We start from the raw sequence: 23,348 nt of genomic DNA, 5'->3' as shown, positions 1-23,348 counted from the left end.
ATACCACCTGCTATGACAGAGGTAATCTGGGGTTGTGAACCTTCATCAACAGTAGATGGCAGTCAGTAGCTGCATCCTTTTGGCTCAAATACATGCTGCAGCTCTCACCTGAGATACACTCTAAGCTGGTTTAGCAGAAAGTTATCACACTCACCTAAAATTATCCTTAAAAAATACCACCACATTAACCTAAAGTTAACTTTTACCATAAACATTGAGCACCACACAAGGTAACACTGAATGCCCAACTCCGGTATTAAACGCCATAGAAACAGACACAGCCATGAGACCTGGTGGCAGTGGGGAGGTTGCCCACGATCTCCCAGGTGTCCAGCTCGGGGTCGTACTTCTCGACGCTCTGCAGGTACGTGCCCTTTGAGTACGAGTAGCCACCCGTCACGTAGATGCAGCCGTTGATGATGGCGGCGCCACACTCCATCCGCCTCTCCTTCATCACGGACATCTGCCGCCACTCGTCCCGCTCGGGGTCGTAGCAGTCGGTGATGGTCGTCTGGCCTCCCACCAGGTACAGCTTGTTGTCCAGGGACACCGAGCACAGCCCATACTCTGTCAGCAAGGAAGAAAGGGGAGAAATGAATCATTAAAATGACCAAAATTACTATCATGGTGGCTTTAAATTATAATCTCAATGCCTTATTTGTGATCTGAGGCAGTATAAGTAAGTATAAGTATATATACTCTTTTGATCCCGTGAGGGAAATTTGGTCTCTGCATTTATCCCAATCCGTGAATTAGTGCACACAGCGAACACACAGTGAGGTGAAGTACACACTAATCCTGGCGCAGTGAGCTGCCTGCAACAACACTGGCTAATGTATTTTCTCTACTTTGTTTGATACAAGGAATCCAATTTTGATTATGTTCTTTTTATTTTAAGTCCATTTCCATGTTAAAGCTAGTATCATAGTCATATTTAGCTCATAAACTGTCAATATCTCTGAAAAAGTCACATTGAAATATTACTCCGGTCCCTAGACCCATATTTTACCTCCAAGGTATGCATTTCTTTGTTGATTGGACGGGTCACTATCACTATAGTGTCAAAAATCACATGTTGTGACCAAAAGTACCATTGTTGAGGCCTTAAATAAACACAAATTCAGAACTATGCCACAGTGAAAAGTTACAGTATATTAGACTTTTCACCATGTTAAGGATCAATATTACATTTTAGTCAAATAACACACAAAAAACAATTCATACTTAAACCAGCGACTTTCTAATGAGGAGACACAGCACTCAAAAAATCCTCCATAGAAATGCATGAGCTTAGTTTGTAACGGCAATATGGCAGTTGTCTACGCAAATCACACCCCTTCCGCGGCAAAATGTTGACATGTGAATCCACTGAGCCAATCATGTGCTGTGTTGTGAATACATTGAGCCAATAATGTAGTGTGTTGTGAAGATTTCCAGGAGTTAGGCCTCTCAGAGCTGTGTTCCAGGAGTCAGGCCTCTCAGAGCTGTGGATTGGATTTGGATCAGGGAAGGCATATAAAGATATTCCAATCCACCACATCTCAGAAATGCTGGGACCTCAAAAATGTCAAGCACTGCCCCTCTTCACAGGATGTGACGTTGTATCAGCAATGTATGGAATTGGCAAAAAAAAGCATGGAATGCGTGGGCAGCTTACCCAGAAGTCACCGGCACCCTCATTCTGATCACCCAAGACCCAACCAGCCTCACACTGGAATCAGTGCACATGCAAGTTCTCAAACGCTGGACTGTACTCATGTATAGTAAGAACTGCGGTGTCGAGTCAGTCAATGAAACCCGGAAGCTTCTTTTCACTCATGGCCTCAAATCCCTGGATTCAATCCCCCCGACCCATCATGCCTTATTCCAGCATGGAAAGCATGCCCTGCACACTGCAGTTTTTGTCTGGAAGCAGTCCCTCTCCAAAACTCCAGAGATTTTGATTTTCGGTGCCGTTTAAGTAGTATAGTCTATAGTATACTACTTAAACGGCACCGACAATCAAATCCAGTGGAAACTAGATGGCAGAAGTGTGTAGGCCAATCTGCCCACCAGCTTTTTCTACTTCGCTACCTACAGATGTTTTACCGGTATGATATTTCGAAATGCCATGTTATTTACCATAGACAATCCACGCCCGGAAGTTGGATGGATACGGAAGTTACGGAGGCGGGACTTATTCTGGAGAGGTCTATACATTATACAACAATTTAAGACTACAGGAAGCTGAGATATAACCTTTTCTCTTTTCGGCGGAGGCCATTTTGGATTTTATGGATAACTGCCACTAGGGGGCCACCCCAACTTGTATCCATGGATTTTTGAAAATCGTAGACCTATACCTAACACCCTGCCAAAAATCAAAAACTTATCCAGAAGTGACCAATTTTCATGAATTGCATCCTAGCTATTAGGTGCCTTGCTCAAGGGCACTTCAGCCGTGCCTACTGGTCGGGGTTCGAACCATCAACCCTCCGGTTACAAGTCCGAAGAGCTAACCAGTAGGCCACGACTGCCCTAAGGCATACTTCAGGGCAGGCATACAAAACTGTTACATACTGTGCATGTGTTGCCAGTGTGAATTATTGGCTTTTTTGTCTTGAAAATCTGTGCTCTGCATATTTTTGCATGACATTTTCCAGCCATTTTCCAGTCGTCCCCCCCCCCCACACACACACACACACTCGGTGGCCATCTTGCAACACACTTTGGGCAGATATCAGGCAGCTATTCTCCTATTCAAGTGAATGAGGAGGCATACAATGTAGAGATACTGCCATATTGGCATTACAAACTAACCCCATGCATTTCTTTGGAGGATTCTTTGAGTGCTGTATCCTCATTAGAAAATCTCTGATTAAGCCTAGTTCTAGAGTAGACTAGAAAGAGTTTTTAATTAATGAGTATACTAATCCATGCACTGGCAACCAGCCCAATATCTACTAAATAAACAGTATTACCAGGATGAGGACAAATGGTTGCAATGCTCCATTCATTGATGTCTGGTCTGTACATCTGAATTTTTTCATATGTACAAGTTCCTCTGTAGCCATAGTGACCACCAGTCACATAGATCCGGTCATTCAAAACACAGGCTGTGGCATTTCCAACTCCTGAAAGCACATTACCACATCTTATGAAAACACAAGTAATATCAGAAATAAAGAGTTTAATTGTTGGAGACAACTCAAAAGCAGTGGTCACCCTGTAACTCAGCAGTACTCTAAGTTGCTTTCTATGTCCCACCCACAAGGCCATGTTAAGTTCATGTGACTGGGTCAAGGACAGCTAAGCTGCACAGAGTGACTGTGCAGGATTACTGCCACATAGTGTTAACTGGCTAAACCAAAGACTCAAGGGGGCTTCAATCCCTTAACCTTCCACTACCCAAAATACAAATTAAGATCCAGATCACTGACATGCCTGTGCAGTCCAACTGGTAGGTAATTTATTGTGTGGTTTAAAGCCACAGTGTGTGGCTAAATTCTGGATGATGATATTTCAGTTCATCCGCCAGTCAAATTACACCCCTCGCTTCAATGTTTCTGAAGCAATGTGTTAATTAGCTGGAGTTGGTGTTAGAATTGGCTTGGTCTAAACCACTTACAGGAATAGGAGCAGGCTAAACTCAGTCTCTTAAGAGTGCTGGACCGAACTTGTAACTAAGTAAAAGAAAGGAGAAAAGGCCAGCACACTGAAGTAGGGCATTATGCCAGAATGTGAAAATGGACTTATATGCAAAATGCAGCCATTCTCCAAGCCACTTACAGAGCCAGGACTTAACAAACACAACGTTTTGTTCTCACTGATCAAATGTAAAGGTAGCCAGCTGATACAGGTTACACAAACAAATAGAACAGACAGCTAGTGAACAGTGAGGAGCAAATTGGCTGAATACCACCAAAGAGTGTATATTGGATTTAACATTGTGGAGTCAAGGACTACACATTTAAAGACATTTAAGACATTTAATCTCCTCATACCTTGTATCATGTCTGCCACTGGGAACCATTCCTTTTTCAGTGGATCGTAAAATTCTGCCTCCCGTGCAGGGGCCCCACCCCTGTACCCCCCCATGGCATATATGCACCCCCGCACAGTCACCGAGCAGTGGTAGTATCTGGGCGTGATCATGGGGCAGCCCTCTGTCCACTCATCGCCATCCACATTGTAGATCCACACAGTGTCCAGGGCCTCTATGGTCTCTGTTCTGTAGCCTCCAGTCACATAGATGTTTGGGCCCAGCAGTGAGATGCTGTAGCTCTCTCTGCCATAGTCAGGCATGTCTTTGCCCTGAACCCAGGTGTCAGAGATGGGGTCCCATATGTGGACCTCGTAGAGTGGATGCCAGTAGTAGCCACCTACGATGTACATACTGGAGGCTAGTTTCTTGCAGCCGAGGGCAAACCCCTTGCTGCTGGCTTTGAGGGAGTGGAGGATCAGGGCACGGAGTTTCTCCTCGCTGCCCAGCTCCACGGCCCTGTGGCCAGCGTCCAGCGAGCCGGCGAAGCGCGTCTCGTCAAGCTCCAGGTGAACACAGCGGAGCAGTTCTTGGGTGCAATCCAGGCGAGACCTTGGGTCATGGGCGACCCACCTGACCACTGCCTCCAGCAGAAGCTCCTCCCGCCAGGCGTTGAGGTTCTCGGCGGCCAGGACGGTGGTGAGCTTCTTCTGGTCGGCCTCTAGGAACTCGTCCTGTTGGATGAGCTCCTCAAAGCGGCTGAGCATCACCCTGCGCGCCTCCCTCTCCAGGGCCACGCACACATGGAGCTCTGCTAAGGAGTGCATGCCCAGGCAGTTGTCCACATCCAGCAGCCGGATAAGGAACTCCTCACAGGCCCGCTTGACCGCGGAGAACTGCAGCAAGTCTGATGCTTCTAGGAGGCTCTGGACGTTATTTTGGGTTATGGTAACTCTGGATGTGTATACGTAGGTGATGAGAGCGTCGAGGATGTCACCGTCTACACCAGGCAGGTTGATGAGCTCGTTCGAGCGTTCCCGCATGTCAAGCGTGAACATGACTCGGAAGTAAGAGCTGCGCGCGGACAGGACGGCTTTGTGGCAGCGGTAAACTTGACCGGAGGCGCACGTGAGCGCTATGTCGGTGAAAAGTCCGCAGGTGTAGAATTCCCGGAGCGTGTCCAGGAGTTCCGTTGGGTGAGTGGTGTCACAGAATTCATAGGTGTAACTTTCCTGACCTTTTGATGACATTGGCACCTTAAGGAAAATAATAACTTGTTGACATCAGGTTTCAGAAGGCCTTAGGCTACCGTGTGAGTTTTGTGAAATATTAAATGTTTCATCTGATGTTACTCAGTTGAATTATGCAAAAGACCTATGACATTTTTTAAAATTAATAATACTATTTAATAGTAACCGAACCATTAAACTTATATCCAGACACAAACGTCTCAATTGACACAAATCACTGAAGGGTCATGCAGTTTAATTCCAACAGTCCAATGTGAAAAGGCACGGACTATTTGTTTGAATGAAGTTAACCGACACGTGACATCGCATGCTTTTTCAGTTCAGGAGAAACTTGACTCCATTTATTGAGAACCAGCTCCAACCTAGGTTACAAGGTAATACAACTGATCTGTCAGCCTTTCTGTAGAAGTCACCAGTATCTCCGGTAATAGCAAAACGTACCTTTTTTAGTGAATGTGCGCCAGGTATCCCTCCCTTAGACATTCAAATATTCGCGTTTGTTGTGTTCCAAACGTGTGTAACTCCCTCGACCAGCTCAGACATCTAGACCTCGATTTAGCTTGAGCCGCGATAGTGGGCTGCTGAGGTCCTATTTTGGTATCTGTGTACACTTGGAGAGGCACCCGCTGTCACCCGGCTCTGTTGATTCTAGGCAGCCTAAGAGATCATTCTTTCCAACGAGGCCCTGCACTTCAGAGGATTGCTGATGATAACTGTTCAGATGGCCTAGCAAAGATGAATAACCACACATTTGTTATTTTTAAGTCACTAAATAACGTTTTGTTGTGTCTGGATAATATGGATCCTAAGGAGAGAAAACACCATACCCTATATCCAAAGGGGAATGATCATGTAGCCTATGGTCATTCCTCTTTGTTGCCATGGCAGTCTCGGTCTAATCCTAATAAGGATTAAGCACATTGCATAATGTGCATTCTAACATAGTCCACTAGTGTTCAGCACAAGCACACACCAAAAATTAATCTTTTAGACTGGATATTTCATTTCTCTTTACGCTTGTATATATATATATATATATATATATTTCCATTCCCAAATTCCTCAGATGAGTCCGGCAAAGGGCCTTTGCTAAATTTGGCTTGACTCCATGATATACTCTCCCATCAAATGCACCCTAGAGAATGCACAGAAATAACTAATTGTAACTATAGAGACTGTTTGTGTTTAAGAGAAACATTAGCATTGAGATAAAAAAAACAATACTTCTCTTAAACAAGATTAAAGTTTTTATTATCTATGAAACACAAACACATGAAAGATTGTTATTAAACAGGAGTTTAATCACATAATAAACCTGTCTGCAATATGTAAGTGCACGTTGTAAAAAATGTCAAATAACAACTTTACCCAAGTGCTTATTATAAAACTTTCCATATCGGACTGAAATGTTAATACATACAGCAGATGTAAAAATTAACAATAGACATAAAGTATGGTTAGATTATTAGACTGTGGAATGCTAGAACACTGGTCCCTTAGGGAAAGTGGCTTCTTGCTAATTTCAAACAGTAATCTGGGCTGCTTCCTTCACTAAGGCCTTGAGAGCGCCAAGATCTCCCATCAAGGAGGAAATCCCCACGCAGTACCACTGCTCACCACCACGGGCAGTGGGGGCGCTAAACGACTCCATTTCCACACCTGCTGCTGCCAAGGCACCTGTAAGCAAAAGAAAAGAAAGGTCAGTGTGTGTGTGTGTGTGTACCTTTACTGTCTATGGTGTGTACACAGTTTCGAAAAAGCAATCAACACCAGATGATCATGTATGGATTTCTGAAAGCAACACATGAGAGTATACTGAAATCAGAATGAACACAATCCCTACTTTGGGAATAACAATAACACCACTTGGGAATCAATTGATTACGTCTTACTCAACAAAACATCGACTGGCCAAGAGTTCCAGTTTTTGAAAAGAATAGAGGCAAGAAAAGTGATCTTCCTCCCACTGCCACCTTTCTTTTCTTTATCGCTAATATTATACTGGCCTGTACACACACACACACACACACACTTTAGTAGCAGCAACTGAAATCCATGCATTTCCACAGAATTATTTTTGGAATCTGATCCCTTATCATACCGGTTCATTCGTACTCGTCGCTCGACTTAGCGTGACTAAATTCAAGATGGCGGCGAACGGTAAACTTCCTGAAGGTACTGTCTGTATAAATCGTCTTGTAAATAAACTACCAGTGTTTTTTCAAAGTTCTCAATGTCTCGTTTTAAATGTCAGGGCCCTCAAAGTCTACCAATGAAGTGTGAAGCTACTTTGAGCCTCGTAAATGGTGTAAAACAGTGATTTATTTGCATGGCTAGGCCGATGCCAGAGGCACCCCCTTTGAAAACCTGTTGGTAGCATCGGCTAACTAGCGCCAGATTTCAGAGTGCAGGGGACAAGCCGAGATGAGCTATGAGACAAAAGTTCACACTCGGCATCATGTTTTAACACACTTTAGGTTAATATCACACTGATCACTAATCGCTAAAAATATAGCTAAATCACACAGACATTTTTTTCTCCACTGCATATGGAGTTTTTTTTAATGGACACTGGACTAACTGATGGTTTAGGAATGGACACAGTTGCCCACAGCTGTGTCCTCACAGCAGCTGTGATGCGCCTCACCTGTGAAACAGGAGAGGAGCTGAGGTGAGGTGAGGTTGCATCATCATGTGTACGTTAAAACACTCAAAAATCCACCGGTCATTTAAATCAAAGCTAAAAAAATTGAAAATAAAAACTGCATACTGTATGGACTTTTTTTATGGACACTGGACTAACTGATGGTTGAGGAATGGACACAGTTGTGATGGAGGCCAGCTGAGCTGAGGTGAGACGTTATCATGTGTATGTTAAACACACAAGTCACAAAATACCACCGGTCATTTAAATCAAAGCTAAAAAAAAAAAAAAGCCCATCACCTGTGATGGAGGGCAGGAGCTGGGGCGAGGCGGTGGCCTTGAAGAAGAGCAGGTGTCCAGCCAGGGGGACGGGCTGCCTGAACGGGCTGCCCTCCAGCTCCTCCAGGACCGGAGCGTCGGCCTGTACTGAGCCCTGGGCCTTGCTGCGCGTGCCGTTTACACACACCTCCACCACACACGCCGTGCCGCCCGCGCCGCCATCGTGCTTCATGGCCACCTGAGGGAGCGGAAGAGGAGGAGGAGGAGGTGAGACACACATACACACACACACACACACTTTCCAGCTCCTTTGGAAAAGAGATTCAAATCCCAATGGGACTCTTTGGGGCTGAGGCTGAGGTATTGTGTTTTGTGTATACCAGTTATTTGCCTGGTGATTGAGAAATCTTGATTTTCGAGGTAGTTTTTCCTCTCTTTTAAGAAGTTAATAGCAAATGTACTGTATCATCCAGGTCAAAACCAAACCTCATGTGTGCTATTCATCACTGAATATGAACTGTGAGATCAGCATGCTCTTCTTGAATTATGAATTTACCTGACGCTTTTGTCCAATGCGACTTACATAGACCAATTTCAGGGACTGCAATTTGTGCTTAAGGGCCTTGCAGAAGGGCACAACGAGGGCAACTGGGAATCCCACCCACAGCCTTCTGTTGCGCAGTCAGAACTTTACCTCAAGGCCCGTCTCCTTGGCCAGGGTCAGCGCGTTCACCAGGTTAGGACCACCACTTGAGCTGTCGGTCAGAAGCCCGACCACAACCGCTGAGCTGAGGAAACCAGTGGACTTCTTTAGGCAGTCACCTGAGATGAGAACCGTAATTGAATCAATACACAAAAAGATAATTGAATAAATACACAAAAAGATGCTCAAAGTGATTTCAGTCTTTTTCTTTTCCTTCCCCTCCCACTTACACCACACACAGCCTTAATGAGATTAATGTATTATTGCAGGCAGTGGTAAATTTGCAATTGTGGCTTGTGGGAAGTGGTGGGGCAATGGAGCAACAATTCACCTTGCAATAACCCCCTTTCGCCAGCAGAGGGCACATGTTAGGTGTTCAATGAGCTTTAAGTTGTGCGCTCTTACCCGTGGTGGTGATTTGCACTTGGCTGTAGGGCTGCTTTGAGGAGGTGCATGCCCTCAGCACTGCACCCATAGCCTCTCCAAGCCTGATCCACTGGTGAGACTCAGGGGAGAATGTACTGGCCAAAACCTGGGCATTCACCTGGGTTAGGGATATGACAATGTGGGATAAAAACACTTTTATCAATTAGTATGGCACATTTTCAATTACAAATAAAACAAAAGTAAAACATGGGCAAAAGTTTTTTTGCGTTTTTTGTATCATTTGCAATAACGGTTATTGAGGTAACCCAGTCCCATCTGGTGCATTCCATGCATGCCTATGGTGACCCTCTCTCCCTTACACACGCACACCAGATTCTTTTGGGAATGACCCTGACAATATAACTTATGAGTAATGCAAAGTCGGTACTTTCTTATCAAGCTCTAAATGAAAGACAAACATTATTTTCAGCAGTCATACAAGCACATGCTTGTGTAAAACAAACAGAGCTGGATTCCTATACATGGATTAAGCCTCATCTCATCCTAGACTAGACATCTATTTCCAATTGAGATCTTCACTGATGTGTTCTATTCGTCTAGGACTAAGACATCTATTTCCAATGGAGATCTTCACTGATGTTTTCTATTCGTCTAGGATTAAGTTTATTCCATATACGGGAAACCGGCCTCAAGTGTATAAATGGATCCCCATAATCAATAACTAAAGCGGATAAATAACAAGATGTGTCCATTGCCACTCACCGCTCCCACCAGAGCTTTGCCCTTCACCATGTCCACCATCTGCAGGGCGATGTCCTGCCCACAGCGCGCCTGGGCCTCCGTGGTGCTGGCGCCCAGATGGGGGCAGCTAACCACGTTAGGGTGGTTCACCAGCGCGCGTTCTTTTGGAGGCTCCTGTACACACAGACATTAACAAACATTACTAGAGATTTGGTACCAGAGCAGCCTGGATATATGGAGTGGAAGACTGAAAGTGTGTGTGTGTGTGTGTGTGTGTACACACAAGACTGATGGCCGGCTGGACAGAAGAAAGGAGATTGCTGGATTTGCTTTCACGCTTCAAAGCACTAAAAGACGCTTGTCTAAAAATGACAGTGCTTTTTCCACATACTGGATTACCAACCCCCTTCTCCCTTAGTGGTGCAGTGTGTGGCTTGGCAGCACTGCCATAAAAGCTTTACTGCTGAACACATCACATAGGAGGCATCATTATTGGCATTTCCAAGAACCTCACAGATGTTACTGCTCAGTACTGATTAATTAACTACACAATTAATTGATTTTTAACCAAAATCGCAAATTTAACAAACACAATTATCTTATTGAAAAGGCTACAATTAACCTTCAACTCTGTCCCAATGGTTAATCTTATCACAATTATGATTCTTAATTCATGTTATGCTCCATGTGACAGACAGTGAGACAGTATTCTCCATATGTGACAGACTTTGAAGCTCGCATGACAGGAGTTCTGTGTTTTTCATGCACTAGGCGTACTCACTAATCAGAGGAAGCCCAACTCCCAAGCGTAATTTGGAATATTGAACTGAAGCTTTGCAATATCTGTCAGAAAAATCTCAATTAGATATTTCCACCAAATCGTGCATCCCTATGCAACAGTCATTACACTTCAAACGTGGATACAGTTGCTTGGACACACACCCACCTCCACAAACACATCCAGGCCGGCCCCCCCACACTGCCCCGACTCCAGGGCGCGGAGCAGGGCCACCTCGTCAATGATGCCACCCCGAGCACAGTTCACCACCTTCACTCCCTTCTTGCACTTGGCAAACGACTCATCGTTCAGAAGTCCTGCGAAGAAGCCATCAGGACACTTTATGACAAAGTGGAAATCAAATCTAGATCAGCCCACTTTTCCACCCACTAAGCAGACAGAAATGTCTTAGTCAAATCACACTCATTGAGAGTTGTCAGGAAATGCACTGCATGGGTAGAATAAAAGCCCCTCCCCCCTCCTTCCCTCCCTCCCTGTCATATTCTTCTTGGAGTAAACCCCAAACATATGAAGAAATAATAAAATATAAATCTCTCTCTCGCTCTCTCTCTCTCTCTCTGACTGTCCCCAATATAGTTTGCTCTGCAAGGCAATCTAATCTACTGCCAGTAGACTTCAAGTAGCAATCACAAAGCCCAAATATGGCCCAGGCGTTCCAAGGCTTCTGCATCCCTGCAGGGTCCCCCTTGATCTTGACTGACCTGTGGTGGAGGGCATGAGTGGGGTGTGCACTGTGATGTAATCACACTGGGGCCACAACTGCTCCAGAGACATCTGCTCCACCCCCCAGGAGGCGGACACTTCCACGGGGGTGATGGGGTCGTACCCAATCGTCTGCAAGAGACAGCACAACGGAAGCCACTTCAGCATTTCATAAAATAAAAGTGTGAGAGGCGGGCTACTGTTCAGTGAGAGCTCAGAGTTGGCAATGAAGAATGAGGAAGATGGGGGGGGTGAAGCTGAAGTTATGACCGCAGCAATTAATCGATTAGTTGTCCACTATTAAAATTAACAGTAATCTAAATATCTTTGGAAAAAATAAAGTGTGTTTGAGGAAACACGGATCCACATTTTTTCCCACAAATTTCTGACATTTTAACAATCATACAACTAATCAATTAATTGAGAAAATAATCAACAGAGAATGTTGTTGGAGAGAGAGAGAGAGAAAAGGGGGACAAGAACTGGAAAGTGAAGAGGAAACCAAATGGACAGATGGATGGACAGAGTGGAGAAGTGAGTGGAGAGATAAACTGATCCTCACCCTCATCCCGAAAGACTGCATTCTGCTGGCCACCTCCTTCCCGATCCTGCCCAATCCGACGATGCCCAGTACCTTTCCATACAACTCCGCGCCCATGAACTGCAAAATCGTTAACACAACATTACCCCGCTTGCACCCGCTCACATCACACCGCTCGGCACATTTCAGTAATCAAAGTGGATTAGTGTCAACAGAGTGAACAGTGCAGTTGGGGACAAAAACACTGGCAGCGACAGACAGGCTCCCTATTCTGATGGGGGCACACTGATTACAGTCAAACAGCACAATTAAGGTATTATGAGTGTACCTTTTTACGGTCCCACCTTCCAGCCTTCATTGACATATCTGCTTGTGGCACATGCCTATGAGGGGAAATAATACAATATATCTCTCAGTAAGCTAGAGGATGGATGGATACTTTCATATCCAGAGAAGTTTTGGCAATGCATGAATAGTAGGCCTAGCATTTCAATGTAGTGGCAACTGCATGAAGCAAGAAACTGAGTGAGGGAAAAGTGTATTATAGTTTGGTCAAGTCAAACAGGGATGCTTGCAGGAGATTGCCATACCTACCTTGAGAGACTCATGATAAGGGCGCAGGTCAATTCAGCAGCACTGATAGTGTTGCCACTTGGGGTGCTGTAAAAGAATCACAGGGACCATGAAATCGTGGGGAGCTGCGACACAATTAATTCAGCAGCTTTTATGGTCTGTAAAAGATACAGTGCACCTACTTCATGACAATGATGCCGTTTTTGGTGGCCGCCTCCACATCCACGTTGTCCACTCCAGTCCCTGCTCGCCCGATGATTTTGAGATTGCTTGCCGCATTGATTACCTCGGCTGTCACTTTTGTGGCAGACCGCACTACTAGACCGTCGTAGTTCTGCAAGACAATATGCAGTAGGCGAAACTAGTAAATCACTTTCACAAGCTGATCTGTATCCGCATGATCTGTGACTTTGTGGGTAATGTGTTTAGGCTCTCTCTTCTACTGTATTGTAAAGTGATGAGTCGACAGAAAAGTGTCGACAGAACCTGTCTACATGTTCACAAAATTGACATTCATGATCGGTTAGAGAGCAAAGAGGTTGCTTAAAGATACAGTTTGCTGATGCATAAAAGTCCTGGGATTTCATCAGGACAATTGCCAAGTGGCAAGGTAAATCTTTGTGATGTTGCATCATACTGATAGGCTGCACGGAGGGCGGCGCTGGCGAGGAGCTCCACTTTCACAAGAAAAAAAGTGAAATTTGCCAATAATTCTAATTCCGCATCTGCATGAACCTTAACGATTTTCACGTCGACTGGTAAATTATCATACATCAACTTTAGCTGAGTCTGCTGAAACTTTATGAATAAAGGCTAATCTAGTACTTGTTTGGCCATTATCAAAATAACGTTAGCTATACGTTACAATCGCGCATTGCTGCCTGACTGTTGCCTCAAGATGGATTTTTTAACCTACCTTTATGTCAGCAATCAACTCATCCTTGCTCATGTTATGCTTCTCCGTAACTTCAATGCCATTTTCTTGCAGAATCTTTTTGCAACAAGCGTCCACACTTTCACTGATTAAAATGCGTTTGATTAATACCGGGGCCATTTTGCAGGTTTCTCGTCGATGTGGGGCACACACTGCCTTGTCTGGAGGGTATGTCGGGATAAATGTTTCAACCTCGTTGGTTTTGAATGAGTAGACGAGGGATGGGCGGACTTTGAGGAGAGGATGACTGGACAACTCCGCCTCCCATCACGCTTGGGAGAAATTGGGAGTGCCAAACTAGGTTAACCAGAAAAACCACCCGATGGGATCCCTATGTCTAAAAATTGGATAAACGATTGCAACACGGCAACAGATAGCATAGGTTAACAGGAGGCATGTGCAAATTAGGCAAGTTATTTTTAGGCACACAGAGGCACCTGATCAATTAGAACAGCACATGACAGGCCATTTTGTTAGGGATGGTGACTTTAGCTGGAAGTTTGTCAGGGTTCCTGACTGTAGGCCCCGCAGCAGGGTATTTGTGGGCGTAAAAGGCTATCTTTTACTGTATGCGTAAACGGCGTTTTTGGGAGGAAACCAGGTAGGCTACGCCATGTTGGAGCTGCAACCAAACGCTGCATTGCCATTGAGATCACATAAGGTGCTGGCTCAAGGGTTATAAAAGTATTTTCTCGTGTTTAGTTGTAAAATGAAGGCACAGTTTTTATAGCCACTTTTTTTATGTTCACTTCTGGCTCCTTGGCTATCAATTTGGTATAACGGGCTATTGATGTCTTTAGAACACTAAACATATCGGAGGTGTCATGTTGAGTTAGATCTTTTGACGTTAATTGCTCTTGTCTATCCAAAGTAAAATGCCTGTTTTGAAGTTAACTAATGGTTAAATAACCAAAAATTCGATTGTTTGCACCTCCAAATGGGCGGTGACGTAGGTCTGTGACGCGAGTTTGTGTGAAAGAATAACTTTATTATTTATTTAACTTTGTTAAAAATAGTCGAAGTAGGCTAAGTTGAAAGTGGTAATTCGACAATTGAAAAACCAAAAACCAAAGAAAAATAAACCATCAAAGATGTCAGATTGTAACGTTAGCTCTCTATTATTCTTATTTTTATCATTATTATTATTTTATGTAAAGCACTTTGGTGCAATGCTATTGCTTTGAAATGTGCTATATAAATCAATTTGACTTGACTTGACTCTAGAGTCTTTGCTCTTGCTTCCAAGGGAAAATGCATTCCCTCTGTTCTTGACATTCTATCCTCGTCATCTGGTCATTTGATTGGTCCCCGCGCGGTTGCCCTTAGAAACACAGCAACAAAAGTAATCTAGGTTGCTAGGTTGCAACATGTAACACGCTGACAAATTATTAAGTGCAGTAAACGTGGAAGTTTGTCTGTTTTGGTCGGCAAGCTAGCCCCGAAAAAATCCTTAATGGATTGTATGCAACAAATCTTTCCCTTCAAGAAAGACTAGTACACAGGACTACAACAAAATGTCCACAGCATCAGCTTCTGTGGTCCAGTACGGTCGGCGAAAGGGCTCCTCGAAAAACAGTAAGTATCGGGCCTTGGTTATTGTGTGCTTATTAAGTTTGTTCTAGGGTATAGTCTTAACGTTACCCCTATTTTTCCCTAATAGTTCATGCACAAGAGATGAAAACTGAACCGATGCCACAGCCGGATCTACGCCAAGTCACTATCCTGCCGAAGTCAGAGTGGCTTCGTATTCAAGACAGTTTGAACCATGTAAACAAATATAATGAAAGTCTCAAGGAGGCTGCCAAGCAAAGGGAAGCCATGCATCAACGCTCCAAAGAAGTGGTGAAATTCTGGTCCAATACCATTGCTGTAAGTTTGACTTAATTTAGATGAGGTTATATGGTATTTAGCAGCTTTTGTCCAAAGCAACATACAAATAGCAACAATAGTTACATTTAACAGTAAATCATTTAAAAAGTTGGTAAGACAAGACTACACCAAAGAATGTCAATTCAATCAATAGCCTAATGAAAACAAATAAATACTATTATACACAAACCTTAACACATAAGAAACGCTTAATAAACTGAGTGCATGTTGAACGCCTTTAGACCTCTTGAAAGACCCAAAGATATCACCAGGTGCAAACCCAAGGTGCTCATTGATCATTCAAACATCTCTGTGCCCAGCAATACAGGCCCGATTCGCGACATTAGAATAAACGAGAGATGAGTATAACTGCAGGGCAATTCCACACAAAACTGTCACATCCATAACGCCAAAAATGCCATGGTATTTAGTTGGCGTTATGGATGTGACAGTTTTGCGTGGAATTGCCCTGCAAGTTTGGACGATTGGGGCCATGAGTCCCCTGTGCGTGTTCTGTCCCCCTAGCTGCCAGAGCCTGTACAGGAGCGCTGCATCAGCAAGGCTTGTGTGGCCACTCTGACTTACACCTTACTGGTCAACAATCCAACCAGTTTGAGGGTGAGGCACAACACTTGCCTTATAAACGGACCTAAAGCCCCAGACAAGTCTATGGGGATTGTGCTCATTTTTTTGTCTTTCAACGAGGATTCCAGAACCTTTCCATCTATGCCAGAAGGCATTTATTGCTAATCGAGAGCAGGCACAGCTTCACAGCTTCAGCTCATGTTGATGATGTGACAGAGTGAAAAAATACCCCCTGCAGTATTGTGGTTGAATGCTTGCTGTTGGGGTTAGCTTTCACATCCAGCACATATGTCAGGGCACCTATGTCAGTTTGAATGCTAAGTTGTGGTTTGTATAAGTATATATACTCTTTTGATCCCATGAGGGGAAATTTGGTCTCTGCATTTATCCCAATCTGTGAAATAGTGAAACACACTCAGCACACAGTGAGGTGAAGCACACACTAATCCAGACGCAGTGAGCTGCCTGCTACAGCGGCACTCGGGGAGCAGTGAGGGGTTAGGTGTCTTGCTCAAGGGCACTTCAGCCGTTCCTACTAGTCGGGGTTCGAACCGGCAATCCACCGGTTACAAATCTGAAGCGCTAACCGGCCACGGCTGCCCCGTTTGACTAATTATTGTAGGCTACACATAGCAATGAGGACTCTTATGTGGCTATATTATGGCCACTGTACCATGAGAGCGGCTAGTGTTTTTGTCCCTTCAACATTTTTTTAGTTGGGACTATTATTACTGAAACCTCACCAGTCCACACAAAACAGCCTTGCACCCCTTAAGGTTGGGTGGGGCCTCAGCCCTTTCTGAGAAATTATGACATTTTAATGGCAATGTCTCCCTGGAATGTACAGTAAGCGCTATAAGACAATTGTTAATGGAGCTTTATAAATCAATAACATTGAATTGAATTGATGTAAAAGAGGCAGGCACAAATAAATACAAAGTTGAACAACTCTGCAGTTCAGAACTTAGCTCTTCCATTGCTTTACTGGAACTTCAGTTAAAGCAGCAGAAGACTTTGTTGTCAAAAACCACTGCCTCTCAAAGGCATCATAAGTAAACACTGTTTCTATTTCAGCTATTTTTTTTAATTAACTTACATGTTAGGGCTCCTAAAATTCTGAAATTAATATGATTTCTCAACATATAAAACACGCAGGAGCAGTTGTCTACCATATTTCCCATTATGGTAATTATTGAGAGCAAGTATTCTATGCAACTGTAAGCAAAAACCTCTGACTACACCAACTCTCAATTCTGATAAGATGTGTGCCCTGCTACAACCAATGAGCAGGTCAAAGCTAAATGCAGTATTTTTCTGTACTTCCAGCATCTGACCTGATAAACATGTTTTTTACCAGGATCTAGCTCAGTGGTCACTCAATTTGAATGTTTGAAATGTGTAGCCTATATTATTCTATTGCTAATAGATACAGTATATATAGCTATCTATACTTGATTGGTCAGTTGCTTTTGCAGTGAACACAAAATAATTCCCAGACTCAATTCCCTATCAGCCTGTAACTGCCATTATTGTTTCCTTTACCCTGTAGCATTGATGATCGCCTTGCAACCTTGTTAATGATTTGCCCACAGGGTCAAAGACAAAAAAAGCTGGAGGCCAAGAAGATTAGAGAAGAGGTGGAAGAGGAGGAGCGAAAAAGACTAGACCTGGAAGAGGCCATGTACCAGGCCGAGAAACGGAAAGAAGCCATTGAAAGAGCAAAAGCTCAGCAATACTACCAGACCGATCGAGTTAAAGGATTTCATGTAAGTATTCATAGTTGAAAAAGATAATCTACATGTATGCATCTCACAATATTTTCTTAAACAAGTTCAAATTACACATGGTTAGAGAACATGGTCACTTTTGTCATGGGCAGCCTTTTATCTTCGTCCTTTTCCCAGAGTGCTTTGCTCTTGACGGAAGTGCTGAAGGAGAGAGAGGCTCAGCTTGAGCTGAAGAGACGTATCCGTGAGGCCTCCCGCGACAAGGACAAAGAGGTCATGACCACACTGAAGCATCGGGATGAGCAGGCCCTGCAGCAGGAGATGGAGAAGGAGCTGAAGAGGAGGCAGGAGAGCGAAGTTACTGTCAAAGGGCTGCTACAGCAGTAAGAGACTCCTGGGGCTGAGCTGATGTGGAATAGACCTGTCACTGATCAGAGCCACCCACTTACTGTTAGAATTATGGTCCTTTCAGATAACTGGTCTTCGTTTTGGTACTTTGCTGTGTGTGTGTGTGTGTGTGTGTGTGTGTGTGTGTGTGTGTGTGTGTGTGTGTGTGTGTGTGTGTGCGCGCGCACGTTTGTGTGTGTGTGCATGTGTGTGCAGACACTTGTGTTTGTTTTTGTTGCATGTTTGCTTTCACACTTTTACACTTGAAATTTAAAAGAAGTTGTGGCAGCAGTGGGATTTTCAATTCATTTTCTATTAATTCCTGAATGTGTTAAGCTACAATGACATGGTTCTCTCTCTCCCTCTCTCTTTCTCTCATTTGCAAGAATAAAAGAGCATGAGCTTACCAAGGAGGAACAAATGAAGGAGGATAAAAGACAGGGAGACGAGTTGAAGCGTCTCAAGGAGCTCTACGACCAGGAGCAGGCCATGCTGGAGGAGAAAAGACTAGAAGAGAAGAGAAACTTGTTGAAGTCCCACAATGTACGAGACTCAGACATCAGAACTATGTTGTGCTTTCACACAAAGCTTTTTGCATTCAGTGCTAAATGCATGCTTTTTGGGTTCTTCTGACACATATAGAAGCTTTAAAATGAGTAATTTCTTGTTAGACATGTTTGCAAAAAGACAGAACGCTGAAAAGAGTGTATGGGGAATCTGTGAACTTTTGTTGTCATGTTGCATCATGAAAATCGCAACATGAAAAAATAAAATGATAAAAGAAGTTGTTCTTCCTGTTGGCATTTGAAGGAGTACATGTGCAACAGAGACATGCTCAAAGCTGTGGAGACTCAGAAGCAGCAGATTGAGGAGGAGAAATGCCAGATGTTTGCCAATGCCAAGCTCAGGATGATGAAGCTGAGGAAGGAAAGGGAAGCAGAGAGGCTCAGGTACATGTGTGTTTACTTTCACTATGGAATTGTAATGCATGCAACTGTTGGGACTTTGTCAGAATTGACCACAAACCCGGGTTAAGTAGATGTTTTCAAATTTGAACATCTACAGGATCGTTGTAAATGTCATGAAATTGACAGCCAAAAAACACTCTCACCATACTCTATATTCCAGTATTTTTCAACCATTTTTGTGCCACGGCACACTTTGACACTTAAAATGTCCCACGGCACACTAACATCCTGTGAGAAGAAAAAATAAACAGCCTAAAATTTCAAATAATACACAGATATGGCCTTATTAAGGCTTCTATGCAAGACCTGCTCAATAAAACAAACGCCCTCTGTTTCATTTGTAGGTGACTATATCTAATTTAATTGCTGTTATGAACTGGATATGTGATGATTCTGTGAATACTGGATATGGGGCCCCCGTTGTACAATGCCTGCATACCACAAATAGTGCAATCATACAATCAATGAGAGCATGTGGTTATAAATTCTTTGATGCAACAGTTGCTTTTCTGGACCAGTGAGTGACAATTGGGTAATTTTCTGCGGCACACCTGATGATCTCTCACGGCACACTAGTGTGCCCCGGCACAGTGGTTGAAAAACACTGCTATGTTCAATACTCAGTATTCAGTACTCAATATTAGTACTGGTTCAGAGGTGTTTCCAGTGATGAAATTTGATAAATAATAATTTTTGTTTGGCATGTTATTAATCGGGTGCTGACTTTGAATCCTCTGGAACCTGTCTACCTCTTCATCTCCCCCTACCCCTCCCTCTCCCCAAGGGAGAAGCAGAAGGTCAGAGAAGAGATCATTGCAGGGCTGGCCGCCCATCAGGAGGAGCAGAAGATCAATGAGGAGGAGCTCATAGCCAAGGCCATAGAGGAGAAGGATGCACGGGAGGCCCGTCAGCTGATGGAGAAAGAGAAGAAGAGGGATGCCATGCTCCAGTCCATTGCTGCTCACCGGGACACCACGGTAATGGCAGCCTCTCGTGAAACCAAGATGGCCCCATGGGACCTTGTTGTGTTTTAAACAGGATTTGATGTTAAGACTTTTGACCAGTTTCTCATACATGGATTAAGCCTACTAGTCTTAGACAAAGAGCTTTTTTGGAGCTTTTTTAAATGGAGATTTTCATTGAAGTTTTCTTTTAGTCTAGACGACTAAAGGACCTAATCCACGTACGGGAAACTTTCTCTTTATTGTGGTTGCGTGTGTGCGCTTTATTGTGCTCACATGTTAACTGGTTGGCTCACCAAAGTAAAAATTCATCTTTTCATCTAAATATTTAAGTATGGTGCCAGGTGCATTCTCATTCTATACAGTGTGTCAGTGTGCTGTATCATGTTCAATGCAGGTGTCATTTGTTTGTCATTTGTGTGATTGTTACATTTATTGTATACTAATAGTATGGATTTACAAATATGGATCGTTCTTGATGTCTGACTTTTTGTGGGGCCATTTTAGCGCCAAGAACAGGAAGAGAAAGAGAGAGAAGAGAGGCAGAAAGCTTTGGATTTGCTCATGGCTAAGAAAGAGGCTGACCGGATCTTCTTGGAGAAACAGCATATAAAGGCCGCAAGAATGAAGGAGGACAGTCAAACTCTCCAAAAGATTTACATCCATCAGATGGTGAGCATGACCTAATCTGATCTGAATTGTTTTTGATTAATTTAACAACCTTTTTTATAGGTTTCAGTGAGTCAGAAATGTAAAGAAATTAATGTCTTAAGAATGTGGCATTACCAAGTTCCGTTTCCATGTTGTGCATGAAATTGATAGTCTCATATCGTGTTAGTAATGTAATTTGACCTCTAATCATGTCTCACATTGTCACACTTAAAATGCTAGCGCTAAAGAGGTAGATTACTGGAGTCCGGCTATTTGCCATCGCGTATCGATTGTCACACACAGGCAGAGAAACGAGCCAGAGAGCAAAAGCTGACGAAGGACCTGCAGACGTTTGAGATAACCAACGGCCTGTTGGTGTCTGAGGAGGAGAGACAGTTCCAACAGTACGCCAACCGCATCATCGCCACGGCCAAGGAGGCCGGGCGTGACCCTGGCCTGCTCCAGAGGGCGGCACGAGAGGGCATCGGGGGAGGGCTGGGCCCCATCTTTGGTGGGGTACGACCCAGCTACCTGGTTCAGGATGACACCGGTGTTCAGATGCCCAGTTACGTCGGCGCTGCTTCCCAAGATATCAAAGAGCTGAACGAGACGACTGACATCCAGAAAGCGAAGAAACGCCTGGGATTCACATGGTGACACAGGCTGTCATTTATAGAATGAGGTTGTGGGACTATGGTTCCTGATATCTTTCCTGATATCAAAACAGATTTGCTTAATAAAAGTTTCATTAATGTGAACATGTAAGTCAAGGACATCAAGCGTTGTCAGTATATCTGTGCAGTGAAGGCTTGAAATAAAGGATGCCACCAAATCATCAAAGTCACAAATATATTGTATAAGTACTGTAAGTATTCTTACAAAACCTAGAGGTGCCAGTCCCTAACAAATGTCTGGATTTTTAAAAGCTGTGTGAGATCTCATATTTGACTCCAGGGTAGGCAAACATGACACACAGAATGTCTTGAAATTGAATTGAATAATATATTTACAATATTTACTAATCTAAGAAAAAACATGTTGATGAATTTGGTGGTAAGCTTCTGTAAACAATTTTCTAAGTGCATTTTACTATTACCAAGCATCCATTTCTGGAATTCGTACCTTGCTCTTTCATACACTAGATGTGAGTCAAATAGTTCAATTATGTCCAAATTGCTTATTTTGTGATTCGCGTTGGACAAAATCTGCCAAATCCCATAAACATAACTTGTCTTGATGAAATAACTTTGTACTTTTAAAAATGTGGTACTTTTGAAAAAAAGGGTTTTTCAACCACTGTGCCGCGGCACACTGTGCCGTGAGAGATCATCAGGTGTGCCGCAGAAAATTACCAAAATGTCACTCACTCAGGGGCGTAGATTTGCGTGGGGACCGAAGGACGTGTCCACACCAATGTCAGATTACGACTGAAATGTCCCCACCAATATTCAGGTTGAAGTGGGGGGGAAAGCGCTCAAAGAGTTAAATACTTTCTCACTTTGCTGCGGATCATCTCGTACAGATCGTGTAATGTGCAGTAGCCTATAAGGGTAAATCGCGCTGATTTGAAGTTACCTATAATAACTACCAGTGAGCCGCAGGAGACGCTGCGCTTCAGCTTCACTTCACTACAAGGCATATGAAGTGCGTCCAAATTCATCTATTCTTCTCTGTTGAACTCCTCGAGTAGGCTACTCATCACACATGTGTCACATGAAAGAGCCTTTTCTCAGCTTTTAAACGGTGCTATAGCCACTATTTGCTGTGATAAACAGTTCGCGAGAAAAATCGAGATTTAATAATTATTCTCTGTGCCCATCTCCACATCCATTCGTCTCGGTGGAATATCGTAGGCCTACACACTCTTCACGCAACACATGACAACCCATATATCAGAATAAACAGCAGACCTTACCGAACACAAAGGTGTAAAAGCATTCCCGTGTATAGTTAGCTGTTCCAGAGTAATCCGGTTTTGAAATAAATTGTAGAAAAATTCAACATGGTCTTTCTGCTTAAGCATTTATTAAAACTGAGCTGTGCTTACATTGCCTAGATATCTGTAAATAGGCCTATTAGAGAATATACAGGCAGCTTATGGTTAAGAGTTGTCAATGTAGCCTTAATGATTCTTTTCACAAAATGCTAAGCATGCATGTATTTAAGTTTCTTAAAACTGAGCTGTGCTTAAATGGGTCAATGCATGATTTCATAACAGACCAAATAGAAAATAAATGTTAAATATAGCCTACATATGTATACATATTAAAATCAGATTATGTGCTACACAGTATAGATCAAGTTGGACAGTAGCACATGTTAATCATGGGTAGTTGGACAGTAGCACATTTTAATAATTTTATATATCTATAGTGGCTGGTGAAAGAGTTCAGTATAGCTTTTCCTTTTTTTTTTTTCGGGGGAATTAGTGGGTAGTGTCCCCACCAAAGCTCAGACCAACCCTACGCCCTTGCACTCACTGGTCCAGAAAAGCAACTGTTGCATCAAAGAATTTATAACCACATGCTCTCATTGATTGTATGATTGCACTATTTGTGGTATGCAGGCATTGTACAACGGGGGCCCCATATCCAGAATTCACAGAATCATCACATATCCAGTTCAAAACAACAATTAAAATAGATATAGTCACCTACAAATGACGGAGGCGCTTGTTTTTTTGAG

The 23,348-nt window shown here is 43.4% G+C and overlaps 3 protein-coding genes across 3 annotated transcripts; 1 reads left to right on the top strand and 2 right to left on the bottom strand.

Annotated features, from left to right (window-relative positions):
* Window positions 1-256: 256 nt before the first annotated feature.
* klhl23 (kelch-like family member 23) lies at window positions 257-5,211 on the bottom strand. The gene is made up of 3 exons (XM_076262693.1): window positions 3,984-5,211; window positions 2,961-3,113; window positions 257-567 (listed from the first exon to the last, which is right to left on the bottom strand). The coding sequence occupies exons 1-3, from the start codon at window positions 5,209-5,211 to the stop codon at window positions 257-259; spliced, it is 1,692 nt and encodes a 563-aa protein (XP_076118808.1).
* A 1,234-nt stretch (window positions 5,212-6,445) lies between these two features.
* On the bottom strand, window positions 6,446-13,702 carry phgdh (phosphoglycerate dehydrogenase). Its single transcript, XM_076264150.1, has 12 exons — window positions 13,497-13,702; window positions 12,763-12,914; window positions 12,602-12,667; window positions 12,336-12,390; window positions 12,029-12,127; window positions 11,466-11,598; window positions 10,912-11,060; window positions 9,987-10,139; window positions 9,243-9,381; window positions 8,829-8,956; window positions 8,156-8,372; window positions 6,446-6,888 (listed from the first exon to the last, which is right to left on the bottom strand). Exons 1-12 carry the CDS (start codon window positions 13,632-13,634, stop codon window positions 6,734-6,736), a joined length of 1,584 nt encoding a protein of 527 aa, XP_076120265.1. The 5' UTR covers window positions 13,635-13,702; the 3' UTR covers window positions 6,446-6,733.
* Window positions 13,703-13,844: 142 nt separating this feature from the next.
* Window positions 13,845-21,436, top strand: cfap210 (cilia and flagella associated protein 210). Its single transcript, XM_076262692.1, has 9 exons — window positions 13,845-15,089; window positions 15,175-15,383; window positions 17,561-17,734; window positions 17,873-18,078; window positions 18,469-18,625; window positions 18,893-19,032; window positions 19,835-20,027; window positions 20,520-20,684; window positions 20,967-21,436. The coding sequence occupies exons 1-9, from the start codon at window positions 15,029-15,031 to the stop codon at window positions 21,318-21,320; spliced, it is 1,659 nt and encodes a 552-aa protein (XP_076118807.1). The 5' UTR covers window positions 13,845-15,028; the 3' UTR covers window positions 21,321-21,436.
* The last annotated feature ends 1,912 nt before the right edge of the window (window positions 21,437-23,348 follow it).

The sequence above is a fragment of the Alosa pseudoharengus genome, unplaced genomic scaffold (genome assembly GCF_046254945.1).
Source record: "Alosa pseudoharengus isolate Yale_2024_CS ecotype anadromous, Long Island Sound unplaced genomic scaffold, YU_APseudo_1.1 YU_APseudo_1.1_scf_3, whole genome shotgun sequence".
NCBI lineage: Eukaryota > Metazoa > Chordata > Actinopteri > Clupeiformes > Clupeidae > Alosa > Alosa pseudoharengus.
The sequence above is the reverse complement of the archived record's forward strand: the minus strand, read 5'-3'. Positions and strand labels throughout refer to the sequence as shown.